General features: G+C 33.1%; 3 protein-coding genes across 6 annotated transcripts; 2 read left to right on the forward strand and 1 right to left on the reverse strand.

The window, feature by feature from the left end:
• Positions 1–2,042: 2,042 nt before the first annotated feature.
• Positions 2,043–5,340, forward strand: LOC133694143 (transcription factor HBI1). 2 transcript variants are annotated; one of them, XM_062115597.1, is made up of 7 exons: positions 2,049–3,261; positions 3,621–3,818; positions 3,934–4,068; positions 4,146–4,217; positions 4,318–4,518; positions 4,613–4,710; positions 4,798–5,340. In XM_062115597.1, exons 1-6 carry the CDS (start codon positions 2,758–2,760, stop codon positions 4,670–4,672), a joined length of 1,170 nt encoding a protein of 389 aa, XP_061971581.1. In that variant the 5' UTR covers positions 2,049–2,757; the 3' UTR covers positions 4,673–4,710; positions 4,798–5,340. The 2 variants fall into 2 exon arrangements, 1 of the variants encoding a protein (XP_061971581.1); XR_009842236.1 differs by having other exon boundaries at positions 2,043–3,261; positions 4,318–4,710.
• Positions 5,341–17,807: 12,467 nt separating this feature from the next.
• Positions 17,808–20,313, forward strand: LOC133693771 (anaphase-promoting complex subunit 10). Its single transcript, XM_062115082.1, has 6 exons — positions 17,808–18,188; positions 18,331–18,391; positions 18,476–18,568; positions 18,663–18,733; positions 19,805–19,909; positions 20,020–20,313. The coding sequence occupies exons 1-6, from the start codon at positions 18,010–18,012 to the stop codon at positions 20,087–20,089; spliced, it is 579 nt and encodes a 192-aa protein (XP_061971066.1). The 5' UTR covers positions 17,808–18,009; the 3' UTR covers positions 20,090–20,313.
• Positions 20,314–21,742: 1,429 nt separating this feature from the next.
• LOC133693675 (tubby-like F-box protein 2) lies at positions 21,743–24,838 on the reverse strand. Of its 3 annotated transcripts, none has more exons than XM_062114941.1 (5): positions 24,557–24,838; positions 23,578–23,975; positions 23,395–23,482; positions 22,822–22,951; positions 21,743–22,730 (listed from the first exon to the last, which is right to left on the reverse strand). In XM_062114941.1, the coding sequence occupies exons 2-5, from the start codon at positions 23,929–23,931 to the stop codon at positions 22,058–22,060; spliced, it is 1,245 nt and encodes a 414-aa protein (XP_061970925.1). In that variant the 5' UTR covers positions 23,932–23,975; positions 24,557–24,838; the 3' UTR covers positions 21,743–22,057. The 3 variants fall into 3 exon arrangements, with proteins under 3 accessions (XP_061970925.1, XP_061970924.1, XP_061970923.1); XM_062114940.1 differs by having other exon boundaries at positions 24,442–24,838; XM_062114939.1 differs by having other exon boundaries at positions 24,075–24,838.
• Between the last annotated feature and the right edge of the window lie 1,344 nt (positions 24,839–26,182).

A 26,182-nucleotide genomic window follows, 5' to 3' on the forward strand; every position in this document is an offset into this window, starting at 1 on the left:
ATGTCGTGTAAGAAGACTTTCAACCCCTTAAATAAAAAGAAGAAAGTTCAAGGTACATGGGTTAACGATCTAGATAAGAAGTTCACAATCTTTATTTTTTTACACTATGTTCTTAGCATTTATCATGAACAAACATTCTTGTTTTTAGAATTTAATGTTTATTTACTACAACTCCTCACTATAAAGTTACTGATTTGTAGGGATCTAGGCTTCTGTCATCAACCTTTTAGGCTCTAGGCTCTTAGTTTTGGGAAAGAGAAGATTGATATAAATGTGTAATCATCTATTTTATTTTCTAAACGTTCAAAAACTCAAGTTCCTTAGAATATTGGATTTTGAAGGATCATCAACTATCATCTTAGAAATGTAACTAATTTGGTTTCTTTTAGTCATCATCTATATTTTTCCTAACATTTGAATTACTACATAAATAGGAACCACTAAGGAAAATCCTGCAACTATGGCAACCCTCAAGAATCAAAATTGCCTCTTCAACCTCTATTATATGGATGTGAATAAGATTTAGCTCCAAGTCTTTTCATAAGATGTAAAATGGCTTGAATGACCGAACTGATGATTGCCATCTGCCTGCATATTCTAGTTTAGTAGTCTCCTTGTGACCAACACCTATGTGTTTGGCATAAAATAGTCTGGAAGAAAATTGTAACCCTTTTGTTTTGGAACTTAATAGAAATATTATCTTGAAGTCATAATGTCATCTCTGGAAAGTGTGATTTGAGTTGCTGGGATGGGTAGCAAAGGTTTGGTGTCATTTGTTTTCTGCTGGCCTCTTTTGGCACAAATTGCCGGTGGGGCAGCCTATCATTTTCTCATGATCTTATCCATGCATGTATCTTTATCATGGAAAACAAAGATCTTTGTCATTTGTAATTCATGTCTCTCCTGAGTCCTCCTCCATGATGTTCCAGGCCAGTGTTCTCTTCTGTGATCAAGATGCATTCTCAAATGATGATTTTTTAATGAAATGCAAGGGAGATCTTCTTTTCCTACTTCAGTATAATGGACTCTCTCTCTCTCTCTCTCTCTCTCTCTAGTACCATAAATATACTAGGAGTGAGCAAAAAAACTGAAAAACATGAGAAAGCCTGAAAAAAATAACAAAAAAAATCAAATTATGAAAAAAACTGATTAGAATTTTTAATAAACAAATCGGTTCGGTTTGGTTTCGGTTTTATAAGTCTAAAACTGAAAAAATCAAATCGAATCTAAACCGAAAAAAAAAATAGCTAAATAAAAAAAAACCGAGTCAAAGTGAAAAAAACTAAGCTTGTTAGTTTGAACTGTTTTTTTTTAAATAATCAAATTAAAACTGGTCAGTTTAAATTGGTTTCTGTTTTTTTTTAAAAACTAATTTTAATTATTTTTTTAATAAAAATCGAAATCAATAAAAAATTATTTCACTATATATGTTTAACAACGATATCAAATTGCAGGTGATTTAAATGGCTTGCTGTCGTTTTCTGTAGTGGATCAGAAGCTTGCATGACAGAGATTAAAATATATTCTTTTTTAATTATTATTATTATGAGCAACGTTTCAAGGGCTTGATTGATTCTCTTGTCTCTACTCGGCAGACTATTAGCAAATTTACTATTTTTATTTTTGTAATGAACATTACAAAATCATCATAAAACTAGTTTTATATTTGTTGCCAACAACAATTATCCGTCATTCTATGCTGATGCACATGTCTTGGATTCAAATCCTCATTTACACACAACAAATAGATTTGCTCCATCTCGTATTTGTTATGAATAATTTTTCCAAAATTCGATCGAAAATAGATTTGTTCTCACTATACAAAACCTAATTCGAGAATACCCCATTCGTGAAAAATAAAAAAGCTCGCCTAGATGAGCTAAAATTTATCCACAAGGGTGTTCCTCGTATCAAATAGTAGCATACAATGAGTAAACAGCAATTGAAGTAGCTCAAATTGTTGCAAGAAATTTGGAGTATCGCTCGGTTGATTAAAGAATGTGGTACTTGCATTTGAGTTCGTGGCTTAACGGGGAAAGGGTCTTGTTTTTTTTTTTTCTGTATCCGGATTCGATCTTTTCTGTGCATATCTATCATCTTCGCGGTGTTTTACCTGTCCATTGAACTTGCAGGGTGTTCAGTAAGCCCGAAGATTAATCGTGGTGCGCGTAAGCTGGCCCAGACACCCGAAGTTATCAAAAAAAAAAAAAAAAAAAAAAGAAAAGATTGTGGTCCTTGACTAGAAGCTTAGGCTTATACTTGAAAAAAGAAAAACCCAAGAGTTTCCTCTGTTTAGCGAGTGCAGTATGTAACAAAGACCCCCCACCAAGAATTGAAAGGCCAAAATCTCAAAAAACACCCGTTCAAGCCTCCCCGTTTCCTGTTCAACGGACATCCCCACATGGTGGTTATGTCACTGGGGATCATAGCCCACCGATCTAGTATATGGTGTACATTCCTTTGTGATTTCCTATGGCTATCTCTCTTCTTTCTCTCCTTCATTTCTCTTATCTTTTCATTCCCTATATATATCTTCTGCTATAAATATCTTCACATTTATTTTAGATTGAGACTTAAACATCTCTCCTTCTATGCTCATTACCCAATTCTATCACAAATACCAAAATATACCCACCATTGCTTTTCTAGCTCATATGTTTTTAGGGCTAGTAACATAGTGGAGTGGTTGAGGTTTTTTGTTCAAAGGTTTTTAGCCTTCAGGAATTAGGACATCGTTCGATAGTATCACATAAACTTATGCTGTCTCAAAAACACACCTTTTGCATGGACATGACTGTGTTAGAAAGGCAGCAAGCAAGGTTCAAATGGCTGCAGCAGCAGCAGCAGCAGCAGAACAATTATGTGAACCAATACAATTCCCTTGAATCATGTTCGATGCCTACTGACCAGTTTCATGGTTTTGTTGATCATGAGTCAATGAATGGAGATATAATTGATTGGAAGAAGAAGCCTGAAATGTATCTGGGGAACAATGATTTGCCAAAATATGGAGGTTTTTCATTAAATGGCACTGGGTTGGTTGCTAATAATAGGATGGATTTTGGACAAGCAGAGGTAGCGGGATCTGTTGAGATTGATCGTTGTCTTTCAAGGACTTCTGGTTGCCAAATTGGGGTGGTGGAGGCTGCGAAAATAGAGGAGAAGGTGGTAGCAATAAAGGTGGCAGAAGATTTGACCCTGATGGAAAATAAGCAATCCAACAATGGTAATGGAGACAATTCAAATAAGAGAAAAGCAGAGGTATGTCTCTTCATCTTCACTCCAAGTTCATTCAATTCAATTCTCAAACAGGAGTATTACATGATCAAGACTTTATAAGAAAACAATTTTTCTTAGCAATAGTATATGAATTTATCAGTATCAGAATAGGAGTTGAAAATGAATCTTCAATTCTTGTAATTCAAGAGAGAATGAGCTTTTCTTTGTACCTCTGGTCAACGCAAGCCAATCCTGTCCTTTCCAGCCTTTGTGTAATCAGAGTGGCTTTATCTTGTAAACAAAATCTTTACTTTAATCAGCTTGATGAATTTGGTCAGCTAAATCATACGATCATTGACAAGATCTTCAACTTCTCTGCATTTTTTTCCTTGTTTGTTTAGTTTGTTGCAGCAGAAGAGTGTGACAATAAGATTAAAGAAGTAGAAGTCGACTCCAAGGTCAAAGAGAAAAGCAGTATAGGAATTTCTGCAGATTTTTCAAAGGAAAATCAGAAGACTTCAGCTTTACCAAAGACAGATTATATTCATGTCCGGGCACGTCGTGGCCAGGCTACTGACAGTCACAGCTTAGCTGAAAGAGTAAGTAGGAACATTTTTCATGGCATAATTCATTCAAGTTACATGTAAAGTTATTCGTCAAAATTAATGCTGTCACCTCCACTGAGTTCGGTTATATGTCCTTGATATATTTTAGGCCAGGAGGGAAAAGATTAGTAAGAAAATGAAAAGTCTGCAAGATCTAGTCCCTGGATGCAACAAAATAACAGGCAGGGCCGGAATGCTTGACGAAATCATCAATTATGTCCAATCTCTTCAAAGACAAGTAGAGGTAACCATCCTAGTTAATTTGTTCTATCAGATGTTTCTTTTGAGAATTCAAATAATCAAATTTCCATTTACTTACAGTTCTTATCCATGAAACTTGCTGCTCTAAACCCAAGGCCAGAATTCAATATCGACAACTTTTCTGGGAAAGAGGTAAGGTTTTAGCCACTTGTTGGAATGTTATAAATTGGAATTCAGATTGTTTGATTTCTCCTAGATCTAACTTGTTCTTCTAAATAATTATGCAATGAAGTTTTCTGCTTACGTGGAGAGTTTTCCAGCAGCCAGTATGCCATCAACAATTTCCAATTTGACCCACATTCAACCAAATCTAATGCAACGACAGGCAACAAGCAGCAAGCCAAAAGCTTTGACAAATCCTCCCCAACCTGTGCCAGTAAAAACTACAAGCTCTTCAGCATTCATCAATGACCTATGTCTTGATCCATTAGCTGTAATTGCATCTACACTTGGTGATTCAAACCCTTTGCTCCTTTCTTGGCATTGTATCATGCCCTTGATCCTGACATATAATAAATCAAATGCAGCAAGTTCAACCTTTTTGGGATGCTGACTCACAAAACCTTCAAAATCTGGGGTTCAATTAAAGTTAATCAACTTCTCTTTTCTTCTTCAACATTCACAGGTAGCTAGACACAAACATTCCTAGTTCTGTAGTAAACTATGCTTCTACCTGTACCTAGCATTTTCTAATTCATGGTTTTTTTTTCAGGCGTCTCTCGAGGACTCTATCAGTAATTTTGGAAACTAATCAGCATCTCAAGAATTCAGATTCAATAATTCAGCAATTCTGATAATTCCGGGCACTGTAAATATTTCCTTCCACACGTATAGATGGATGTTGCAAAAACCATCATTAATTCTTCCCAACCAAACAATCAAATTTCTTACATTGCAAGACTAAAGATATCCAATATGTCTGCATCTATGCACTTGGTAATTAATATATGCTTCTTGTGCTCTTGTACGTTGAAAGAAAAAAGGACCTCATGATTGGTACTATAAGAAAGGTTGTAGGAAATAAAAATGATGGAGGACCATGAACCATGGTTGGTTCATTAAAGCAAAGTGGGGGCAAGGAAAGCTGAAAGAAAAGGGAAGGAGCTTGTTGTTGGAACGGATGAGCTAGCTAGCTTAGGCTGCTTAGCAGAAGAAGGCAAAAGAAAGCCATTTGTTTATAGGACCACAAACCACTGGCTTGAGAATGTTGTGTCTGTAACTGTACGTAGCTGAAATCCATAATGAGTATTTGGTATACTGTGTTCTAAAAATGCCTTATTTTTGTGCCAAAAGATCACAATCGAACGTTTTTTTTTTGGCTTATACAGCTGGTATTGTCAAATTACTGTACATGGCCCTGAAAGTTATCCAAATAATTCCCACTATTCAACTTAACTGATAATGGAAGAAAGAGAATGTCTGAAAGAGAGATGAGAGAGAGAATGCGCTTCTTCGACAGTAGAACTCCGGTCGCGTCTTACCCTTCTATATAATTTTACTGAACAAATTTGATTTATTTGGTGTCATTTAAAAGATACAGTTGTCGCAAGTTTTGTGGGGAAACTGGATTTCAGGTAGGTAGTTATAGTTGCTAGTTTGGTTCACTTAGTTCCACCATTGAATCAGATCTATTTTTCACACAGACGTTCACTCAGAGGTTCTCTCAGGTCTCAAAAGTGGAGATCAAATTCCAACATTTTTTAAAGTTTTTTACTCCTCAGAATACCTCAAGTCAATATTCATATATGATTGTCTCTTTCTAGATTATGTTTGATTTAACCATTAAATCACTTTTGTTCTTTAATACTTATGTTGAACTAAACCATTGGATTTTAGCTATTTTTATCTCTATTACATGTACTGCTATTTTGAAGTTATTGTCCAGACATGGATACAAATCACCCAGAAATTAGTCAACTAGTTCACTAGAAAACGGTTGACTAGTTCACCACATAACCTACTTCCAACCCATCCATGGCCACCAAAAAACCCTTTAACACCTCCACAAACACAACAAACACAGTAAATACCATAACCACAAGCAAAATCACTCACTAACCACATTAAAACACCAAGACTAACACTAAACAATCCCATAAAAAAAAAAAAAAAACTCAAGCTAACCTCACACAAAACACCACCACAACTTATAAAAACATAACCACCCCCAACTCAGCCCCAAACACTTCATAGACGGACAAAGTAAAGGTCTCAAATGCTACAGCCCATGCCAAGATAGCCTATTTTCCATGACAAGAGATTGACATCATTTTGGACATTCTGAATAATGTCATTGATGAGAGTGCATCCAAATGGAACTAGTGTTTGGTGGGATTCTTCCTAGGTTATAAGATGTCCTCTCATGCACTCAATTCTATTGCATTTTGAGTATGGAAGAATTATGGCCTTGAGAGTGTCATGATGACACAACAAGGTTTCTTGATCTTTTGTTTCAAAAGTGAGGATGGTGCTAACTTGGTTATGGAAAAAAGACCAGCATGGCAGAGGTACTTTTCTTGAGAAGCTAGATTGGATTTTTGCTAACACATGTTGGTTATCTACTTGACTAGTTATTTATTCTAAATTCCTTCTTAAAGACTACTCAGATCACAATGTTATGGTTGTTTAATTCATTAATTCTTTACCCAAAGTTAAAACATCTTTGAAGTTTTTGAATCTATAGCCTGATACGGATGATTTCTTGGGTTTAGTTGCAGAGATATGACAACTTTCTATGGAAGGCAACCCTATGTACAAGTTTAACAAGAGACTTGGACTGCTAAAGCCTAAGTTAAAGTCTCTGCACCAACAACACACTAGCCATATAACTAGTCGTGTGATTGAGGAAAAACCTAGATGAAGTACAGTATAATATGTACTTGATTGTTCTCATCTGACTGATGAGTATTAATGGGCAGAGAGAGAGAGCCTGTAAAGGAGTTTTTTTTTTAGTTAAGTAAGGATAAAAAAGCTTTTTACAAGTAGAGGTCTCAGATTCAGTGGTTAAACTTGGGACATAAAAACATCAAATTCTTCTATAGATTTATACTACATAGACAAGTGAGGAACGTGATCCATTGGTTGACTGATGAGACAGGATCTCAGGTTTAGGATTAATAGGGTCTGGGTCAATTGATAGTTGCTACTTTCAGGGGCTATTTTCTACATATTCGACAATAACCATAAAAGATGCCTCCCGATACTTCTATGGTAGGATTGCTCATGTTCCTCTTTTGGAGTCACGCATCACTAATGATGAGATCAAATAATTTTTATTTTTTATCCCGAATGATAAAGCTCTTAAACTAGATGGTTATACCTCCTTATTCTTCAAGAAAAGTTGGAACATTATTAGTGAAGACTTCATTGCTGTTATGAGGTGTTTTTTTTATTCCTTTACTTTGTCTAGGTCTATTAATGCTACTAGGATTGCCTTGGTCTTGAAGGTTGAAACTCCAACCATTATAAATGACTTTAAACCTATTTCATGTTGTAATATGATGTACAAATACATATCTAAAGTCATTGTGAATAGATTGAATATGATTTTTTCAGCGGTTATTGGACCTTTGTAGACTGCTTTTGTTTTGAAAAGATAAATATCTGATGTTATCTTATTGATTCAGGAGCTAATGCATAAATATCAGTTAGTTAGTTCTATACCTAGATGTGCTTTGTAAATTGACATCAAGAAAGATTTTGATACGGTTAGTTAATATTTTATCCTTACGAGTTTAAGAGTTATTTGAATACCTGGTTTCGTGATTAAATGAATTGAGTTATGCATGTTTACAACTAATTTCTCTATGGTTATAAATGGACAGAGTCATGTTTTCTTCCCATCTTTTAGGGGTCTTTGGTAGGGTGATCTTTTGTCCCTTTTTATTTTATTTTATTCTGGTTATGGAGAGTTTAGAAAGCATTCTTAGAGAGGCCTCATAAAACCTGAGGTTTTGTTATCATTGGCAGTGCCAGCAGAATACCATTACTTACTTGTGTTTTGCTGATGACCTTATGATCTATTGTCAAGTAGATAGGGACTTAGTTAGGATTGTGAGGAAGATTTTGGATAATCTTGTAGGGTTGTCTGGTTTTGTTATAAATTTAGCAAAGAGCCTAGTCTTCTTATCAAGAGTTGATGATGAGTTTGGGACCTCTTTACAAGATTTTTTAGGTTTTAGGCTGGTTTCTCTACCGGCAAGATACCTGAGTGTCCTATTAATATCTATTAGACTGACTCACTCTGATTGTAAGTCTTTGGTGGAGCGGATTCTCTCCAGGATTAAGCTATGAACCTCAATTTCTTTTATTTATGTTGGGTGTCTTTAACTGATCAAATCAGTTCTCTTCTCCATCCAAGTTTATTGGTCCTCCATGTTTTATTCACCCTTACTTTATTATTAAGAGGATTGAGGGTATCTTGACTGTCTTTCTTTGGAAAGACTACACTCTCTCCTATTTAAGGGCTAAGGTGGCATGAGCCTAAGCTTGTTATCCTCTTAAGAAGGGTGGCTTAGGAATAAAAATGGCTCAAACTTGGAATAAAGCAGTTATTCTCAAGCATGTCTGGCGATTACTTTTAGATAGATCATTAGTTTGATTGAGATGGGTCTATAGTGTTCTGCTTAGAGGCAAATCTTTTCGGCATGTCAGGCCTCCTTTAGTGTCCTCTTGGTCATAGAGGAAGAATTTACTCAGCAAAGATTGGTGTAGAAAGAAGTTTGTCTCCAGTATTGGTGATGGGACAACTACTTTTCTATGGTTAGACTATTGGTTACCAAATGGGCAATGGTTATGCGACCTAATGCCTTTCAGGGTGCTCACTTCTACTGGGTTGTTATGGAATGTTAAGGTCGTAGATATAATTGAAAGGGATACTTGGGTTTTTCTATCATGTAGTCTGGAGCTCTAGCCTATTTGGGACTCGATTACTTTTAACCTTAGCAGTGCCTTACTAGACCATCATGTCTGGAATGGTCACTCATTGGGTAGGTTCTTTATTGACTTGGTATGGAAGGTTCTTAGAGATTCCAGATCCATAGACTCTATTCACCATCTTTTCTAGTTCCTAAGTTTCATCATGAGACACTTTTTTATCATATGGCTTGCCTCTATAGGTCATCTCAACATCATGGACAAACTACATACTTTTCATAACATTCTCTCTTTAACATGTATCATTTGTAGGTCGTAGGTTAGAACATGTAAATATTTATTCTTTTAATGCCCTTTCTCAGCTACAGTTTGGGGTGTTATCACGAGAATAACCCTTATAGGTTGTCCTTTTTTGACATGGCATCATCTATTTTAGTGGGCATACACGCACTTCAAAAAAAAAGAAGGAATTTACACATCTACTTATTTGGTTAGCCCTATCCGCCTCGGTTAAATTTATCTGGTATGAGAGAAATAACCTAGTCTTTTATTAGATTTATTGATTTTATTAGGATGTTTGCAAAGACATTTTTTATTTGATCTAGTTCTATTTGGTAGAGCTCGAACCAAGGTTTAACATCTCAACTACTTTTAGGTTCATTTGGCACCTCTTAGAGTCATGGGATACTATTGCTCTTACTAATTTTGAGATTCTATTTAGCATAGTTTCATATGTCATTAATTGGTTGACTGGCTAAGGAATTTTCATAAATCAATCGACTGACTCATCTATTGTTTGTCTTTTTAGTCTGTTTTTATCCTTTTTTCAATTTTTTTTTTAGCTTTTGCTTCTTTTCCTTGTTATTTTTTATTAGATTGATCGGGGTAACAAACATTTGTACTTCTTGGGGTATGCCCCTCATACTCTGTACAGTTTCTTACCTTTAATACAATTACTCTGATTAAAAAAAAATATTCTCCACGTAGAAATTCTGGAAAACCTTTTTTGATGGATTGAGGCTAATAATCCGCTCTTTTAGTAAATTTCTTTATCCCTTGAGATCAATACCAAGACATGATTAAACAAGTAAATGCAGGTCTCTTCCATCTAAAAAAGAGAGGAAGAAAACATATTTACTTCTTTACAAATTGCTATTTTTCTAGGAGACAACACGTCTTGAATGCTTTAAACTAACTACCAAATTCTTCAAAACTCAAGTAAATAATAAGGGACAACGATCCAGCATAGCAAATATCAAATAGTCTTGCATTAGATAATTATTTGCACTATGCTGTGGGTAAAATTATTATTTTTTTAACATAAAAAATATCCAGGTGTCGTTAATTTATTTTTAGTAGAAAAAAATTAAAACTATATAGGGATTGACTTCATGTGATGGTCGAGTTGGTAGGTCTAAAGACAATCCAGATGACCGATAAGAATATAGTTTAACTAAAACAAATCATGATGACATTGTTTTTTTAAGTAATGAAATGACAACATATTAGAGTGACTTAAATCAACTTAGGTTAACCTAAAACATTTGTTACACGGGTCATGAGACCCTGCTAACAGTATAGAAAGCAAATAAAAAAATTATTTAACCTAATTCTCAATCAACCTAAAGTTGAAGGATGAAATTGAAAAAAAAATCAACTAAAAAAGTAAGGTAAGTCAACCTAGGTTACCCTTTTAAACCCGGATCATGAGATCGAGATAACCATATAAAAAGTAAATTAAAACAAATTATGGAGCTCAATTCATAATCAACCCAATTTTAAAAGATAAGATTAAAAAAGAATTAAAAACAGATAAAAAACCACCCAAGTCAACCAAACAAATACGTGACCTCGATCATGAGATAAGGATAATCTCATAGAATGCAAACTGAAATAAATTATGAAGCTTAATTCTTAGTCAATCCAATATTATAGGATGAGATTAAAAAAAAATCAACTAAAAAAAGTATAAAAAAAACTCTCAAATCAACTATTTTAACTTGCGATCTAGGTTATAAAACTATGATAACCCCATAAAAATAAAATAAAATAAATAAATTATAAAATTCAATTCTCAATCAACCCAATTTTAAAGGATTAAATAGAAAATCAAATCAAATAGAAAAAAGAACAACAACAACGACTCAAGTCAACCCGAGTTAAATTGTTAAACCCGAGTAAGGAAGTTAGGGTAACTCCATAGAAATCAAATTGAAAGAAAATTATAAATTCCAATTCCCAATCAACCTATTGTTGAAGGATGAAATTAAAAAAAAAACACAAGTAAACTTAGTTAACTCGCAAAACTCGCTTCTCGAGTCATGAAATCTTGACAACTCTATTGAAATAAAATAAAATATAAAAACTAATTATGATTATGAAGTATAATTCTCAATCAACCCAATATTGAAAGATGATGTTGGAAAAAAAAAACAAATGTAAAAAACAAGGAAAAAAACTCGAGTCAACTCGATTATCCTGCAAAACTTTTGACTTGAGTCATAAGACTGAGATAACTCCATAGAAAGGAAGTCGAAACAAATTATAAAGTCTAATAGCTAGTAAACTTAATGTTGGAGGATGAAATTGAAAAAAAATTGAAACTAAAAAAAATCTTAAAATGTTTTATTTTTTAAGATTAAACTATAAAATGCTTTGGCATTTCGCTATTCACTGCTATAATAAAATGACAAGGACTTTTAGCATATTAGTAGATAATTGCTCACGCTACATTACAGTTTGAAATAATTTTATTTAATATAAAAAGTATCAAGATGTTGTTGATGTGTTTTTAGTCTGCTATAGTGAAATGACAAGGACTTTTAGCATATTACTAGATAATTACTCGCGCTACGTTACAGGTTGAAATAAATTTATTTAATATAAAAATTATCAAGATGTTGTTAATGTGTTTTTAGTAGAAAAAGAAAGATTAAAACTATATAGAGATTGACTTAATGTGGCCTCGTTGATTTGGCAGATCTAAAGACAACCCGGATGAAGAATAAAAATATAGTTTTAGTATAAAAAATAATAATCAAAGATGACATTGTTTATTTTAAGTATTGAAACAACAACATATTAGATCGACTCAAATTAATTTAGGTTAACCTGCCAAATCTTCTATCCAGATCATGAGATCCTGATAACCCTATATAAAGTAAATAAAAAAAATTATTCAACCTAATTCTTAATTAACTCAATGTTGAAGGATGAGATTTAAAATAAATTCAACCAAAAAAAAGTTAAGTTGACCTAGGTTAACCTTTCAAACCTAGATTTTGAGACCAGAATAACTCCATAAAAAGTAAATCAAAACAAATTATAAAGCTCAATTCACAATCAACCCAATGTTGAAGGATGAATTTTTTAAAAAAGAAACAAAATCTACCCAAGTCAACCAAACAAACTCGTCATCCAAGTCATAAGACAAAGATAACCATATAAAACACAAACTAAAATAAATTATGAATCATAATTCATAGTTAATCTAATATTAAAGGATGAGATTAGAAAACAAAAATCAACTGAAAGAAGAGATAAAAAAAACCCAAGTCAACTAGCTTAACCTCCGACTCGGGTTATAAAACCGTGATAATCGTATAGAAAAAAAATATTATGAAGCTCAATTTTCAATCAACCTAATGTTGAATGATTAAATTGAAAATAAAATCAAATAAAAAATAAATTATGAAGCTTAATTCTCAATCAACTTAATGTTAAAGGATTAAATTGAAAATAAAATAAAATAAAAAAGTACAAAAATAATGACTCGAGTCAACCTGGGTTAACATATCAATCCTAGGTGAGGAGACTGAGATAACTCCATAAAAAAGCAAATAAAAAGCAAATTATAAAGTATAACTCCTAATTAATTCAATATTGAAGGATCAAATTGAAAAAAAAAAGAATCCAGTATAAAAAAAGAAAAAAAAATAAGTCAACCTAGTTAACCTGCAAAACTTGAGACTCAGGTCATGAGATAATGATAACCCTATAGAAAGTAAATTAAAAAATAATTATAATTATGAAACCTAATTCTCAATCAACCCAATGTTTAAAGATAAAGTTGAGAAAAAATAAATGTAAAAAAACCCGAATCAATATGGTTAACTCGCAAAACTCATGACCTAAGTCATAAAACCAGGATAACTCCATATAAAACAAATCAAAATAAATTATGAAGTATTAATACCTAGTAAACTTAATATTGGATGTTGAAATTGAAAAAAAGATTGAAAACTAAAAAAAACAATTCTCAATTTTTTTAGGATCAAATTGTAAAATATCCTGACATTTCACTGTTCACTCTACAACAATGTGATGCCAAGGAGTTTTAGTATATTAATAATTATTTGACATGCGGTTAGTTGTGGTCCAATAATAGTTTTTGAAAAACAAATATGCAAATTTTTCAAATGCTTTTTTTTACAATAAAAATATGAATTATATATAAAATATCCAATTCATGCATTTAATTAAATAAATTAAGAACCATCTATATCAATAAATACAAAAACAAATGTTAAAATGTCTATTCAACTCGCCTAGCTGGAGGTCGAATAATTTTTTTTGTAACACAAATGAATTAATATGTAGGTGTTATTAGCTTGTATTTTTACCGCAAGTAAAAAATATAACCATGAATCAAAAAATTGATGCTTATATATAACAAAATATAATGAAGATCATATATGTTAATAAAGATATGTAATATCTCAAACTCATTTTTAACATAGTAGAAAAATGGAACAAAGTTGCAATTACTACATTGAATCACTATTTCCTTAGTCTTTGTATAAGAATTTTTTGAAAAGAAAAAACTTATAAAACAAATTATAAAAGAATAAAAATAAAAACAAAAAGAATGGGATAAATAAGTTACATGTAGAGTGATAAATATTTCAAGTGTAAAGAATAAATTTTTTTTTTCAAAACAAATTGTAAAGAAAATGAAGGGAAAAAAAATTAAAAATGAAGATAAGAATAAACAAATAGTGATGAATAGGTAAAGTGTAAAATGATAAAATTATCAAGTATAAAGAGAAAAAAATATAAGAAAAACTTGTTTTTTTTTAAAAAAACTTATAAATCGGTTATCGCTGCAGCGAAAAAAATTAAAAAGAAATTTAATTATGTAATTTCTAAATTAAAAACAGTACCGATGAACAGAGAAAATTTCAATTGCATCATTTTTACTAGATGTGTGTGTTTCTAGTATATGTACTAGTTAGGTGGCCCACGCCACATAGCGGACTCACCTTTTATTTTCATAAAAAATTAAGTACAAGTCTATTTTGGGTCCTATACAGCCAATGACCTCCAAGGATAGTTGGGTCTTTGCATACCCAAGCACCACATGTGCGTTGGGGTGAACCCAACACAAAGGTAGGAGCCCAAGCGCCACGTATGCATTGGGGTGTGCCCAAGTGCCACGTATGTGCAAGGGTGTACCCAACACTGAGGGAGGAGCCCAAGCGTCATGTGTGCGCAAGGGGTGTGCCCAACACTGAGGTAATAGCTCAGAGCCATGTGAGTGCAAGGGTGTGCCCATAACCGAGGCAAGAACGCAGGCGCCATGTGTGCATTGGGATGTACCCAGCATTGAGGCATAACGTCCACGCCCAACCCCACGTTGGGTCTGGACACGACTGTGTGCAACTCCATTTGGACTGGGACGCGTTGACTCCCAACCCCGTGTTAGGCCTGGTTGCGATCGTGTCCATCTCCATTTTGACCTGGACTTGTCCACACCCAACCCCACGTTGGGCCTCGACGTGACTGCTTCCAACTCCATTTAGACTTGGATGCCTCCACGCCCAACCCTAAGTTGGGCCTCGACGTGTCTACTCCCAACCTCAAGTTGGACCTAGACGCGATTCATAACACAAATAATATTATTTTTCATTCCAAAAAATTTAGAACATAAATAATAATAAAAAATTATATTAATACTTTGAATTATTATAAAAATAATAATATCTTTGAGTGAATACTTTGTATTCTAAGAAAAATAATAATATTGTCATCGCAAATTATAATATTTTTTTATATTAACACTTAAATTGTTGAATATTTTTAATAATACTACGCCACGGGCTCATTTTTTATTTTTATAAAAAATGCCATAAAAATTTATAATATAAATAATAATATTTTCTTTTAAATTTATTAATTATTTTATTAATAATATTAATTATAATAAAAATAATAATATTTCTAAAACAAATAATAATATTTAGAATTCTAGGACCCAGGAACATTGAGTCTTGATGAAGGAGCCAATAGAATTGGGTCCTTACACTAGACTTATTAATCATGGGTCCTGACACCCGACCCATTCTCCTTGAGTCCAGAGCCATGACCTTAGCGCCACTTGTCCCAAATGGAATGTGATCATGGCTTGCCTAGCGCAGCCCAAGCGCAACATGCTCGTTGGGGAGGGCCAAACCCACAGGCAGACAGCCCAAGCGTCATGTATACGCAGGTTGTGCCCAGCACTGAGGCAGGAGCTCAAGCGCCATATGTGCGCTGGGATATGCCCAGCACTAAGGCATAGCCCAAGTGCCACGTGTCCCTACATGGTTTTTCTTTGATAGTAATAACAATTTTTTAAAATTTATTAACGATGATAATAATAATACTAATAGTAATTTTTAATTTTACATTTCAAATCAAATATTTGGTTGTTTTTCAATATAGAAAATTACTTTTTCTAATTTTCTAATTATTTTATTAATAATATTGATTATTATAAAAAAATAATATTTATAACACAAAAAATAATATTTTTAATATTAATACTTTTGATTATAGTAAAAATAATAATATTCATAACACAAATAATACTACTTTTAATTCAAATAACATTTAGAACACAAATAATAATATTTTTTATATTAAAACTTTGAATTAATAATATTATAAAAAAATAATAATATCTTTGAGATAAATACTTTGTATTCTAAGAAAAATAATAATATTGACAACGCAAATTATAATATTCTTTATATTAATACTTAGAATTGTTGAATATTTTTAATAATACTACGTCGCAGGCTCATTTTTTATTTTTATAAAAAATGCCATAAAAAATTATATTATAAATAATAATATTTTCTTTTAAATTTATTAATTATAATAAAAATAATAATATTTATAAAACAAATAATAATATTTAGAATCCTAAGACACAGGAACATTGAGTCTTGATGAAGGAGCCAATAGAATTGAATCCTTACACTAAACTTATTGATCGTGGGTCCTGACACCCGACCCATTCCCTTTAAGTCTGGAGCCATGACCTAAGCGCCACTTGTCCCCAATGGAGTGTGATTATGGCACACCCAGCGTAGCCCAAGTGCCACGTGTGCGCTGGGGAGCGCTCAACCTACAAGTAGGTAGCTCAAGCGCCACGTGTGCGCAGAGGGCGTGCTCAGCCTCCAAGTAGGAGCCCAAGCGCCACGTATCCCTACATAGTTTTTCTTCGATAGCAATAATATTTTTTTAAAATTTATTAATGATGATAATCATAATACTAATAGTAATTTTTTATTTTACCTATCAAATCAAATATTTGGTTGTTTTTTAATATTAAGAATAATTGTTTTCTAATTTAGTAATTATTTTATTAATAATATTGATTATTATAAAAATATAATATTTATAACACAAAAAATAATATTTTTAATATTAATACTTTTGATTATAGTATAAATAATAATATTCATAACACAAATAATACTTTGAATTATTATAAAAATAATAATAATATATTTGAGTTGAATACTTTGTATTTTAAGAAAAATAATAATATTTAGAACACAAATAATAATATTTTGAAATGAATATTTTAAATTATAAGAAAAATAATAATATTTAGAACACAAATAATAATATTTTTTATATGAATACTTTGTATTATAAGAAAAATAATAATATTTACAACACAAATTATAATATTTTTATATTAATACTTAGAATTGTATTTTAATAATACTACGCCGCAGGCTAAATTTTTATTTTTATAAAAAAATATCATAAGAACTTAGAATATAAATAATAATATGTTTTCAATATTAATAGTAATATTTTCTTTTAAATTTATTAATTATATTAATTATACTAAAAATAATAATATTTCTCACATAGGAATCAGCCTAAGCGCCACGTGTGTGTTTGGTTTGCCCAACAAACTAGCAGTTAGTCCAAACGCCACGCGTGAGCTTAGTCTGCACACCACACAGGCAAATAGCCCAAGTGCCCAAGGCTAGGAAGATCGAGCGTCAGGTGGCTTCAGCCTGGGGTGCGGACAATAGGTGTGGCCTACTCAGCGCCAAGTGTTCGCAGCCCCACCAGACGCGTCTCTTGCCTGGCGCTTGGATCTTGCATATTGTAGCCTCACCCCATACCCCACTAAATAATACAATCCACAGTAAAAACACTTATAATTTATAATACCCACACTACAGTACAGAACATTATAATCTACAGTAAATTCACTTATAAATCAGTTTTACTTTTAGTTAATAATAATAATAATAATAATAATAATGAGATTGGTGGAAGAATTCTGATGCTACCATCATTTGACGAAAGAAGTTGTAGATGCATCTTACGTTTTGCTCGCGTTGATGACAACATTTGTCTTTGCTTGACAAGAAAAGAGATATCCAATTTTCTCACTATATCCTCCACCTCTTCTGGAGCAATTTGCAGAAATGTATTTGGTTTTATTAATTTTAGCAGCCTTTCATGCAGGTATTTTACAATACGCTAAGAATAAGTTATTTTGTAATTCGATCCTATCTGAGATTTTTGATGCCCAACAAGTCGATAGATACAGCCACATGCCTTTAAACGGCAACGGCCAGTAGTTTAGCAATGCCAGTTACTTGATAACTACGGCAAGCCGTCTATAAAACCAAGCGACAAGCCGTCTAGCAATTATAAAACTCTTACCTCCTTTCACCAGAAGCAAGATTTCAAATTCTGGTTTGGCATAAAGTTTACATTTCCTACAGTGCTTCCTGATACTGGTTAACGAAGAATGGCAACAGAATCATCGGAAGGAGAAGAAGAAGGGAAGATCACAGGAGGAAACAAGCACTTGGTAATTGACGATGATCTTAGAGAAATGGGAAAAAAAGCTGCTTGGAGTGTTAGTTCTTGCAAACCTGGAAATGGGGTCTCTTCTCTTAGAGATGACAATCTTGACACTTATTGGCAGTTAACGAACATACCCTTTTGTCTCTCCGCTTATCTGATAAAGTTTGAGTCCTTATTGAAAGAAGAAATGAAAGTTTGAGTTTCTATTTTTAATTGATTGGAATATAAAGTTTGAATATTTTTCATCTGCTTGTTGTTTTAGGTCAGATGGAGCACAACCGCATTTGGTTAATATTCAATTTCAGAAGAAAGTGAAGCTGCAGGTATGTAACTCCTGTTAATTTTATTTTGGTTAATTGGGTTTTTGTGTGTTAGGATTAATTCGTGGGAATTTTGTGTTTTTCTAGTTAGTTGTTCTTTACGTGGATTTTAAGCTGGATGAGAGTTATACACCTAGTAAGATTTCGATTCGTGCTGGTGATGGGTTTCATAATTTGAAGGTATTTTGTTGTATTCTGTACTTTGTTGTGTTTTTGTAATTGAAAATCATTTTTGTGGCGGCTCATTTTGGTTTTGGTATAAATTTTGTTTTAGGAGATTAAGACTATGGAACTTGTGAAGCCAACTGGGTGGGTTTATCTGTCCTTATCTGGAAATGACCCTAGGTAATTAGTAGGTACTGCCATTATATTTATGCCTATGTGCTGATTGTATCAATTCTCTTTGCTTAGTGATGCATAATAGGCATTATCCAAGTCTCTCATCATTTCGTTTTGTTCTTGTCCAAATCTAGTTCTTCTGAATATGATAAACTTAGTTGGCTGTTACTAAATTAAGTTTATCATCGGGAAATATAAAGCCATTAACCTGTTTTACCTGTTGTGTTGATCATGATTATTGATATATGTTAGTAGTTATTAGCACTAGAAATCGAGAATCAAAGATGGAGTTTAGTAGTTATTAGCACTAGAAATCGAGAATCAAAGATGGAGTTTCTTCCTTTCCTTTGTGGGAGATGAATGGCAGAGGATAGAATATTTATTCTTACCACCATTTCCTTCAACTTTTAGTTACTTTTTTATCTTCTTGATGTCAAGTCATCAAGTGTTTTGAGGAATGTTGGAGTACAACTGAGTTGGAAATGTTTACAGGCTTGTCCAAACTGAGATTATGGGTTCAATTCAACAGAGGGTAAATCCTGAATGATGGTCTTGAGTCTTTGGAATTTTCCTATCATCCTATGTCGAGAATCGTATACAACATGAAAATGTGTTTTGTTATACCACGTTATTGTTTTTTTCAAGCAAGCGGCCACTATTTGCCATCAATTAATTGTTGTAAAGTTAAGGATCTAAGTTTCAAGTTCAATTACATCAATTCAGCAATGACTCAGTGACTATGCCTAATATTGAAATAGTAGTCCTACAGGACCGTGTTCTGTATTCTTTTCTGACCTTGGGCTTAGATCAAGCATGCTGGACAAAACAGATACATAATATATGTTTGGTATTTTGAAACTTTGTATAGACACTTCTGTTGGAACTTATTGATATAAAGTTGTAAGAGAATTGATTTCAATCACATGTGATTGAACCATGACATCGTTTTGGTCTCCTATTTACTGAACATTGAAGCAACAGTCAGCTGGAGGAGACTGCATTGATGTTTTGATATTGTCTAATATGTTATGAAATGAGCATTTTGACTTCCTAGTCTTGGAACTGTATCTTTGGCAGGGAAACATTTGTTAACACATTTATGTTGCAAATTGCTGTGCTATCGAATCATCTTAATGGAAGGGATACCCATGTACGCCAGATCAAAGTTTATGGACCTCGACCGTGCGTCTTCTACTTATCTGTGCACAATCTTTTGTTCACCAGTTTCTGATTACAAGTATACTGATTGAACACCCCCCCCCCCCCCTTTTTTTTTCAAATGCTCAATTCAGGAACCCTTTTCCGCATCAGCCTTTTCAATTTACTTCAAGAGAGTTCATTATGTACTCCTCTGTGAGATGAGAAATATGACCTTGCCAACAAAGGAGAAGAATTGTGAAACGGTCTCAAGAGGAGAGGTGAAGCATGCAGCTGAAAGTAGCCAGACCATCGAAGAATGATGAAGAGTTTCTTCCAGGTTTCCAATGTCTATTAACTACGGTGTTCATATCTCAATCATTGTTGAAGAAAGATGTATTACTAATTGGTTTTCTTCTGATGAGACACATAGTGTTAGATTGTTTTAAGAGCGTGTTTGGTAGTGTAGCTGTAATTGCTTTTTAAAGTGTTTTTCATTCTAAAACATATTAAAATAATGTTTTTTTATTTTTAAAAAATTATTTTTGATATTTACATATCAAAATAATTTGAAAATATAAAAATATACTAATTTAAAGTAAAAAAATAAAAAAAATTTAAATTTTTTCAAAAACATTTTTGAAATACAATGTGAAACAGGATGTAGTAATTGATCTAAAGCAGCTTGAAATATTGAAATTTGGGACCATATTGTAGAGGGTTTTCTTTGAGCCTTACAAGGATTTTGACATTTTGAGAATCACATGGGTATAAAATGTTATTACTCTGCTTAAAAATTGAGGCAACCTCATCGTTGGAGATGTGGCATTAAATCATTTTCCAGGTACAGAGAGCAGGTGGAACCAAAGCTAGAGTTGGCACCTGAAATTCTCTTTTTGTCCCTCAATATTGATAAACATTAATGGAACCTGGCGTTGACCAAAATTATTGAAATAAGATGCAAAACCTACCAAATGGGCTGGAATCACAAGGCTTTTCTAAAAGCACTTTATGCCGCCAAAAGTGCCAAGCATATTTCTTTCGTGCAAATGAACATCCAAATATTTTAGTGGATGCGGTATCTTGTATTTTAAACTAGATTCTTGGACCTGAAACCTTTGGAGAACAATTCTGTAAAGAAATCATATCTTCTACGCTCATAAATCACTGTATCTTTATCGTACAAGTGGAGGCCTTCTTGGTGGTCTTAGTTTCTCCATTGCTGGTTGGGGCGACAAACCTCTTTTTACTTTAAGCAAGCAAAGGCTAGTCAGCAGCAATCTCAAGAATCCCTAAGAAGCAGCCGATTTCAAGGTTTTCTTGCTCAACCACCAGGGAAGGGTAAAGTGGAAAAGCCCAATGAAGGAACATCAAACATATCAGAACAGGCCAACAGGGTAAAAAGACACGAAGCAAGCGACTAAAAGGAGTTTCAAGTAACAAAAGGATGGAGCTAGTTTTCGACATGCTTTGACAAAAGGTGAACTTGGCCAGCAAATGTAGTCCGTGGAAGACTGGAAGACGTTGTCATTATTGCAGATGGGGAACCTGTGGTGTAGTAGATGAAAAGAACCACACAAGTACATCCCCAAGGCAAACTGCAGTGCAACCATAAAATTTGCTGGCCAGATAATGATATCAAGCATAGGAATAAAGATGCTACATTACGTGGTAATTTTTACAGCTAAACCAGTGGTTCTAAGGCAATGTTTCTTTTTCCTTCGACACATGCTTTCTTTAAAAAAAAAATTGAGTTCTTTTTTTAAATTAATTTTTTTTTATTTTTAAATTGATTTAATGTACTAATATTAAAAATAAATCTTTAAAAATAATAAAAAAATATTTTAACACATTTATGAAAAGCAACATTTAACACAATGACAGACACTATCTAATAGTTAATATAGCTAGAATGAAACGCAGGCTCTCACCAATTATACAATTGTCCAACAGGATAAAACTACAGGGCTGTTTAGATGCTATGCATTGAACTTCTTTTACTTCCGTAGTGTTAGGATGATGAAATGTGAAACAAGTCAAATTCCACGATCACAAAAAAGCTCTGATTGAACTGCCAAGATCAGCTGTGATGGCATTGCATAATGTGCTTGGCATGTAGTGAAGAAACGCTTCAAAAAAATTAGGGCAAACGTTTTAGTTTACTAAAGCAAATATCTCCAAGCGCCATGGTTATCATTCACAGGCTGGTTTGGTATCAAAGCTGCTCAGGCAGATCGCAAAGGCTTGGAAGGCTGAAAGTGGGTAGAAATAATCCATCGTGAAGATGTCTTTTCCAATTTTTCCAAATTGTAAAATTACCCTTTCTTGATCTGCAGCAGGCACATTGTGGGATGGTTCAGCACTAGCAACAAGTTGGAAGTTCTTAACGGAAGCAACAGTGACACGCCCTCTGAAATTTAGGCACCAGCACTGTAGTTGCTCATGCCATCTAGGGGCCTTGTTTTTAAGAACAAGGAGCTCTTCCGAACCTTGGGCTAATACTGGTGACCGAGAGGGGCTTGCAGAACTATTATCTGAGACCAATTCCTTCCCTATTGAACTTGACGGGTGAGGAAATTGGCCGTTAAATGCCTCTGGTATTGATGTTAGTGTTTGGACAGTGCCCCCCTCCTCAGTGGAAGACATTGGAATAGAGTGCATTATGCAATGCATTCTCCTCGGTCCTCTTGAGCGGAGAACATTGAGCTCATATGTGATCGTAGCTATACAGTAATTACATGCAGGCAGTCTCAGAGACACCTGCCTGGGATGGAATCTACAACTTGTCCGGCTTGCCAGTTGCCTTGGCACTTCAAATGTAGGTTCACTATCATACATGGTGAACTTGGTTCCCAAAAAGTTGGACCTGGCATAAATTTTCCAAAGAATTATTAGGAACGAGAATAGAAGAAAATTCCGGATAAATAATTAACATCCATTCACATTTGAAAACTTGCCTCAATTTACCAACATATGTGTTGCTGGCCCGAGAAAAATCATCTGAAACCAAAGATACTATGAAGTCTGTGCATGTTGCCCTTCTGATCTTTCTAGCTGCTAAGAGCAACTTATCATTCTCACCCTCGGCTGTCAATTGATAGTAATGTTAATTTATTTTTTTTAAAAGGTAGCAAATAACATTTCCAGTCAATAAGCACTTAATGGAGCTCTCTACACTCAGAGTTATATAGAACAGAAAGATTTAGAAGGAGTAGCATATACTTCAAGGCAGCTAGTTGCTCAAACTTGTATCATTGGAAAGTTAGGTAATTTGCTTCCTATTAAAATGCTAAAAGCTCCCAAATTTCCAACCATTGCAATGTCATGGTTCTTAGTACGATCAATGAAGAGGGGTTTAATATTAATATCACCAATCATGTATGCATTCTGCTCACCATAGGTTTCTGACTCAGTCCGGATGCGATGAGAAATAATTACAGAAGTTTTTCTTAAGCATTTCATGCCAAGCCACAAAGGTAAATATATCTTCTTTTTTTAGCAAGCATGAGCAAGAGAATAACATGACTTACAAGGCACCAGACCATAGTACAACAGAAATGTAGAAGTTGCATTATCCCTCTTAATAAAGCACTGTATGGGCGACTCACGAGGACCGGGCTATTTTCAGGCAACAAAGACAAGTCAGCAAGAGGCATCCGAGATAATCAGTAAACCAAAAGGCACTAGGTAAAAGAGAAGAAAAATATCAGTACCTGCTTCAATGATATGGGAAACGTCAGCCGCCCACATTGCTCAGGAGTTTTTACAATCTCTTTTGTAATTTCTCTCCATGATCTACAGACTGAAGCACAATGAACAACAACGACACGAGCAGGCCATGAGGACTCACTCTCTTCTAACCTCATAATGATATCCAAAAGCAATTCTGGCGGTAGATTCGCCCACTGGCCCTGGTCAATCTGATCAGTTTCTTCTGGTGTTTCATCTGGTGCAATATGTGACCTCGCCCTGCCACACCAATGTTTCCCTTCAACTCCTCGCCTTGATATGCTTCCAATCCCCTCTTTTATTTCCTTGAATTCACGCATAATGCTTTTGAAGGACATCTTAACTTACAACAAGCACATACATCCTTTCATTTAATATTCAACTACAACAACATAAAAACAAGGAGAATCAATACAAAACATAATTCTTTCCCTTTAATATTTTTAAAAAAAAAAAAAAAAACGAAAGAAAAGAACCCAACTTGTTCCATTGGTATGTAAATCCAAGACTGCAGTTCCATTTGTTGCATGTTATTAATGGAATCTTTAATCCCAAGTCTAAAAAGTATAATGCTTAACAGCAATCATAATCAAATACACGCAAACCCATCTGAAACTTCAAAATCAAGGAAGATTCTAACATAAAAGGGAAACACAGAAGGATCCAACTACAGATAAAATAAATAAATCATAACTTTCTTAAATTGCATCAACCCTTCATCCAAAACCTCTCAGTTTTCACCAAAACACACACATCACAATGTCTAGTAAAAGAATCCCACGGCAAATAAACGCAAAATGGCAACTTTCAGATCCAAAAAGACAAACATTTCCTCAAAACCAACCAACCTTATACATGCAGGCCAGAAATGGGTCCTAATCAAACCAAGCTCAAATTACATAAAAATCAAAACTTCGCAGTTTCGAAACCCAAGATTAGCAATAAAGACCATGTTTTGATTACTTTGCCATTGTTAGGCTTCAGCCTTAGCCAAGGTTCGTAACAGCCATGTGTAGCAGCACCACCACCACCAACAACGTTGAAAGAGTGCGCCACCGGCACCACCACCAACGCCACCAGGAGAAGCAGCGTGGTGGGTTTCAATCAGAGTTTTTCAATATAGAGCACCGAAATTTGCTCCCTCAATACGGGATCCAGCTAGCTAGCCCATCTTTTTGTTTTCACTTTTTTTTTCTCCTAGTTTAACAAACAGCCAATTTACTCTTCCTCTCTTGCGGGACGGATTAAAATATATCATTTAACCAAAAAAGAAAAAAGAAAAAAAGTGCGGCTATTGACAACATATTTTTAACTCGTAATTTTTTTTTATTGTGAATAAAATCTTGACGAGAATGTTTAATTGAGTAAATTAGAAATTATATATATAAATAAATATTAAAAAGAGATGTTTATATTAATTAAAAATTAAATAAAACATTTTAATAATAAATACAAATCAAGATATTTATTATCATATTTGAGTAATTATTATATTTAATTTTATGTTAATAATTTTTTATAAAAAATTAATAATTTAAATTCTATATAAACAAAATGATTTCCTAGTATATTTTTTTATTAATCTATTTTTCTTAACAAAAAAATATAATTTTTTTTATAATATACTTCATTTAATAAAAACCAACGTAATAAAAATAAATATGAAAAAGATTATGAATGATATGAAATAAAAAAATCATTTTTTAATTAAAAAGTATTTGTTCTATTTATGCAATTTTTTGACAATTTTTTTTATCATAATATTTATTTTTTTAAGGAAAACATTATAAGAATCATAGAATCAAATCTTAATGAAAAAATATTTTTATTATTATATCACAGATGTATTAAGAAAATATAAGAAGAATCTACTATAAATTGTTAACTTTTTATCTAATTATGCGATAATTAAAAAATCACAAAAAAACTAAAAAATAATTTAACAAGAAAAACAAATACAAATTACAAAGAGTTATAAAAAACATTTGATAGTTTTATTAAAAAAACTATAGTCTTATTTTAAAAAATAATATTTTAAATATATTTTAAAGTTATTTATTATCATGAAATTTAATATAAAAAAAATACATAATGGACCTAATACACGAAGATTAGGTGTTTAGGCTTGGGTGACAAGCCTAACTAACTTTTTTTTATTTGGAAGATAGGGTGGATCATTCATTTTTTTCTAAGAAAAAACAAACGATGCACCATTTGCTTACCTCATTTGCAACTACTAAAAATATGTTTGGAAAATCAAACTAGGGTTTTTTAAATTTAAAATTTACTTTTAAGCTATTTTGACTTATAAAAACCTAATAAGCAATTTTTATGTCATAACCCAAATTTAAGCACATGATCAGACACAGGTAAAGGCACTCCTAGAATTGCCTTGTCTATGCTAATCCTTATGCCTTAACATAATTCTATTAGAACTAAAAAAATTAAAGCAATGATATAAAAATAAATCATCACTCTCTATTACTAGATCATATATATAAATATACACTTGAATATATAACCCAAAAAGAATAACTTAGAAACTATTTTAATTATGGAATTCAAGCTATACACAACATCATATATCAT

This window comes from Populus nigra, chromosome 5 (assembly GCF_951802175.1).
Source record: "Populus nigra chromosome 5, ddPopNigr1.1, whole genome shotgun sequence".
Taxonomy (NCBI): Eukaryota; Viridiplantae; Streptophyta; class Magnoliopsida; order Malpighiales; family Salicaceae; genus Populus; species Populus nigra.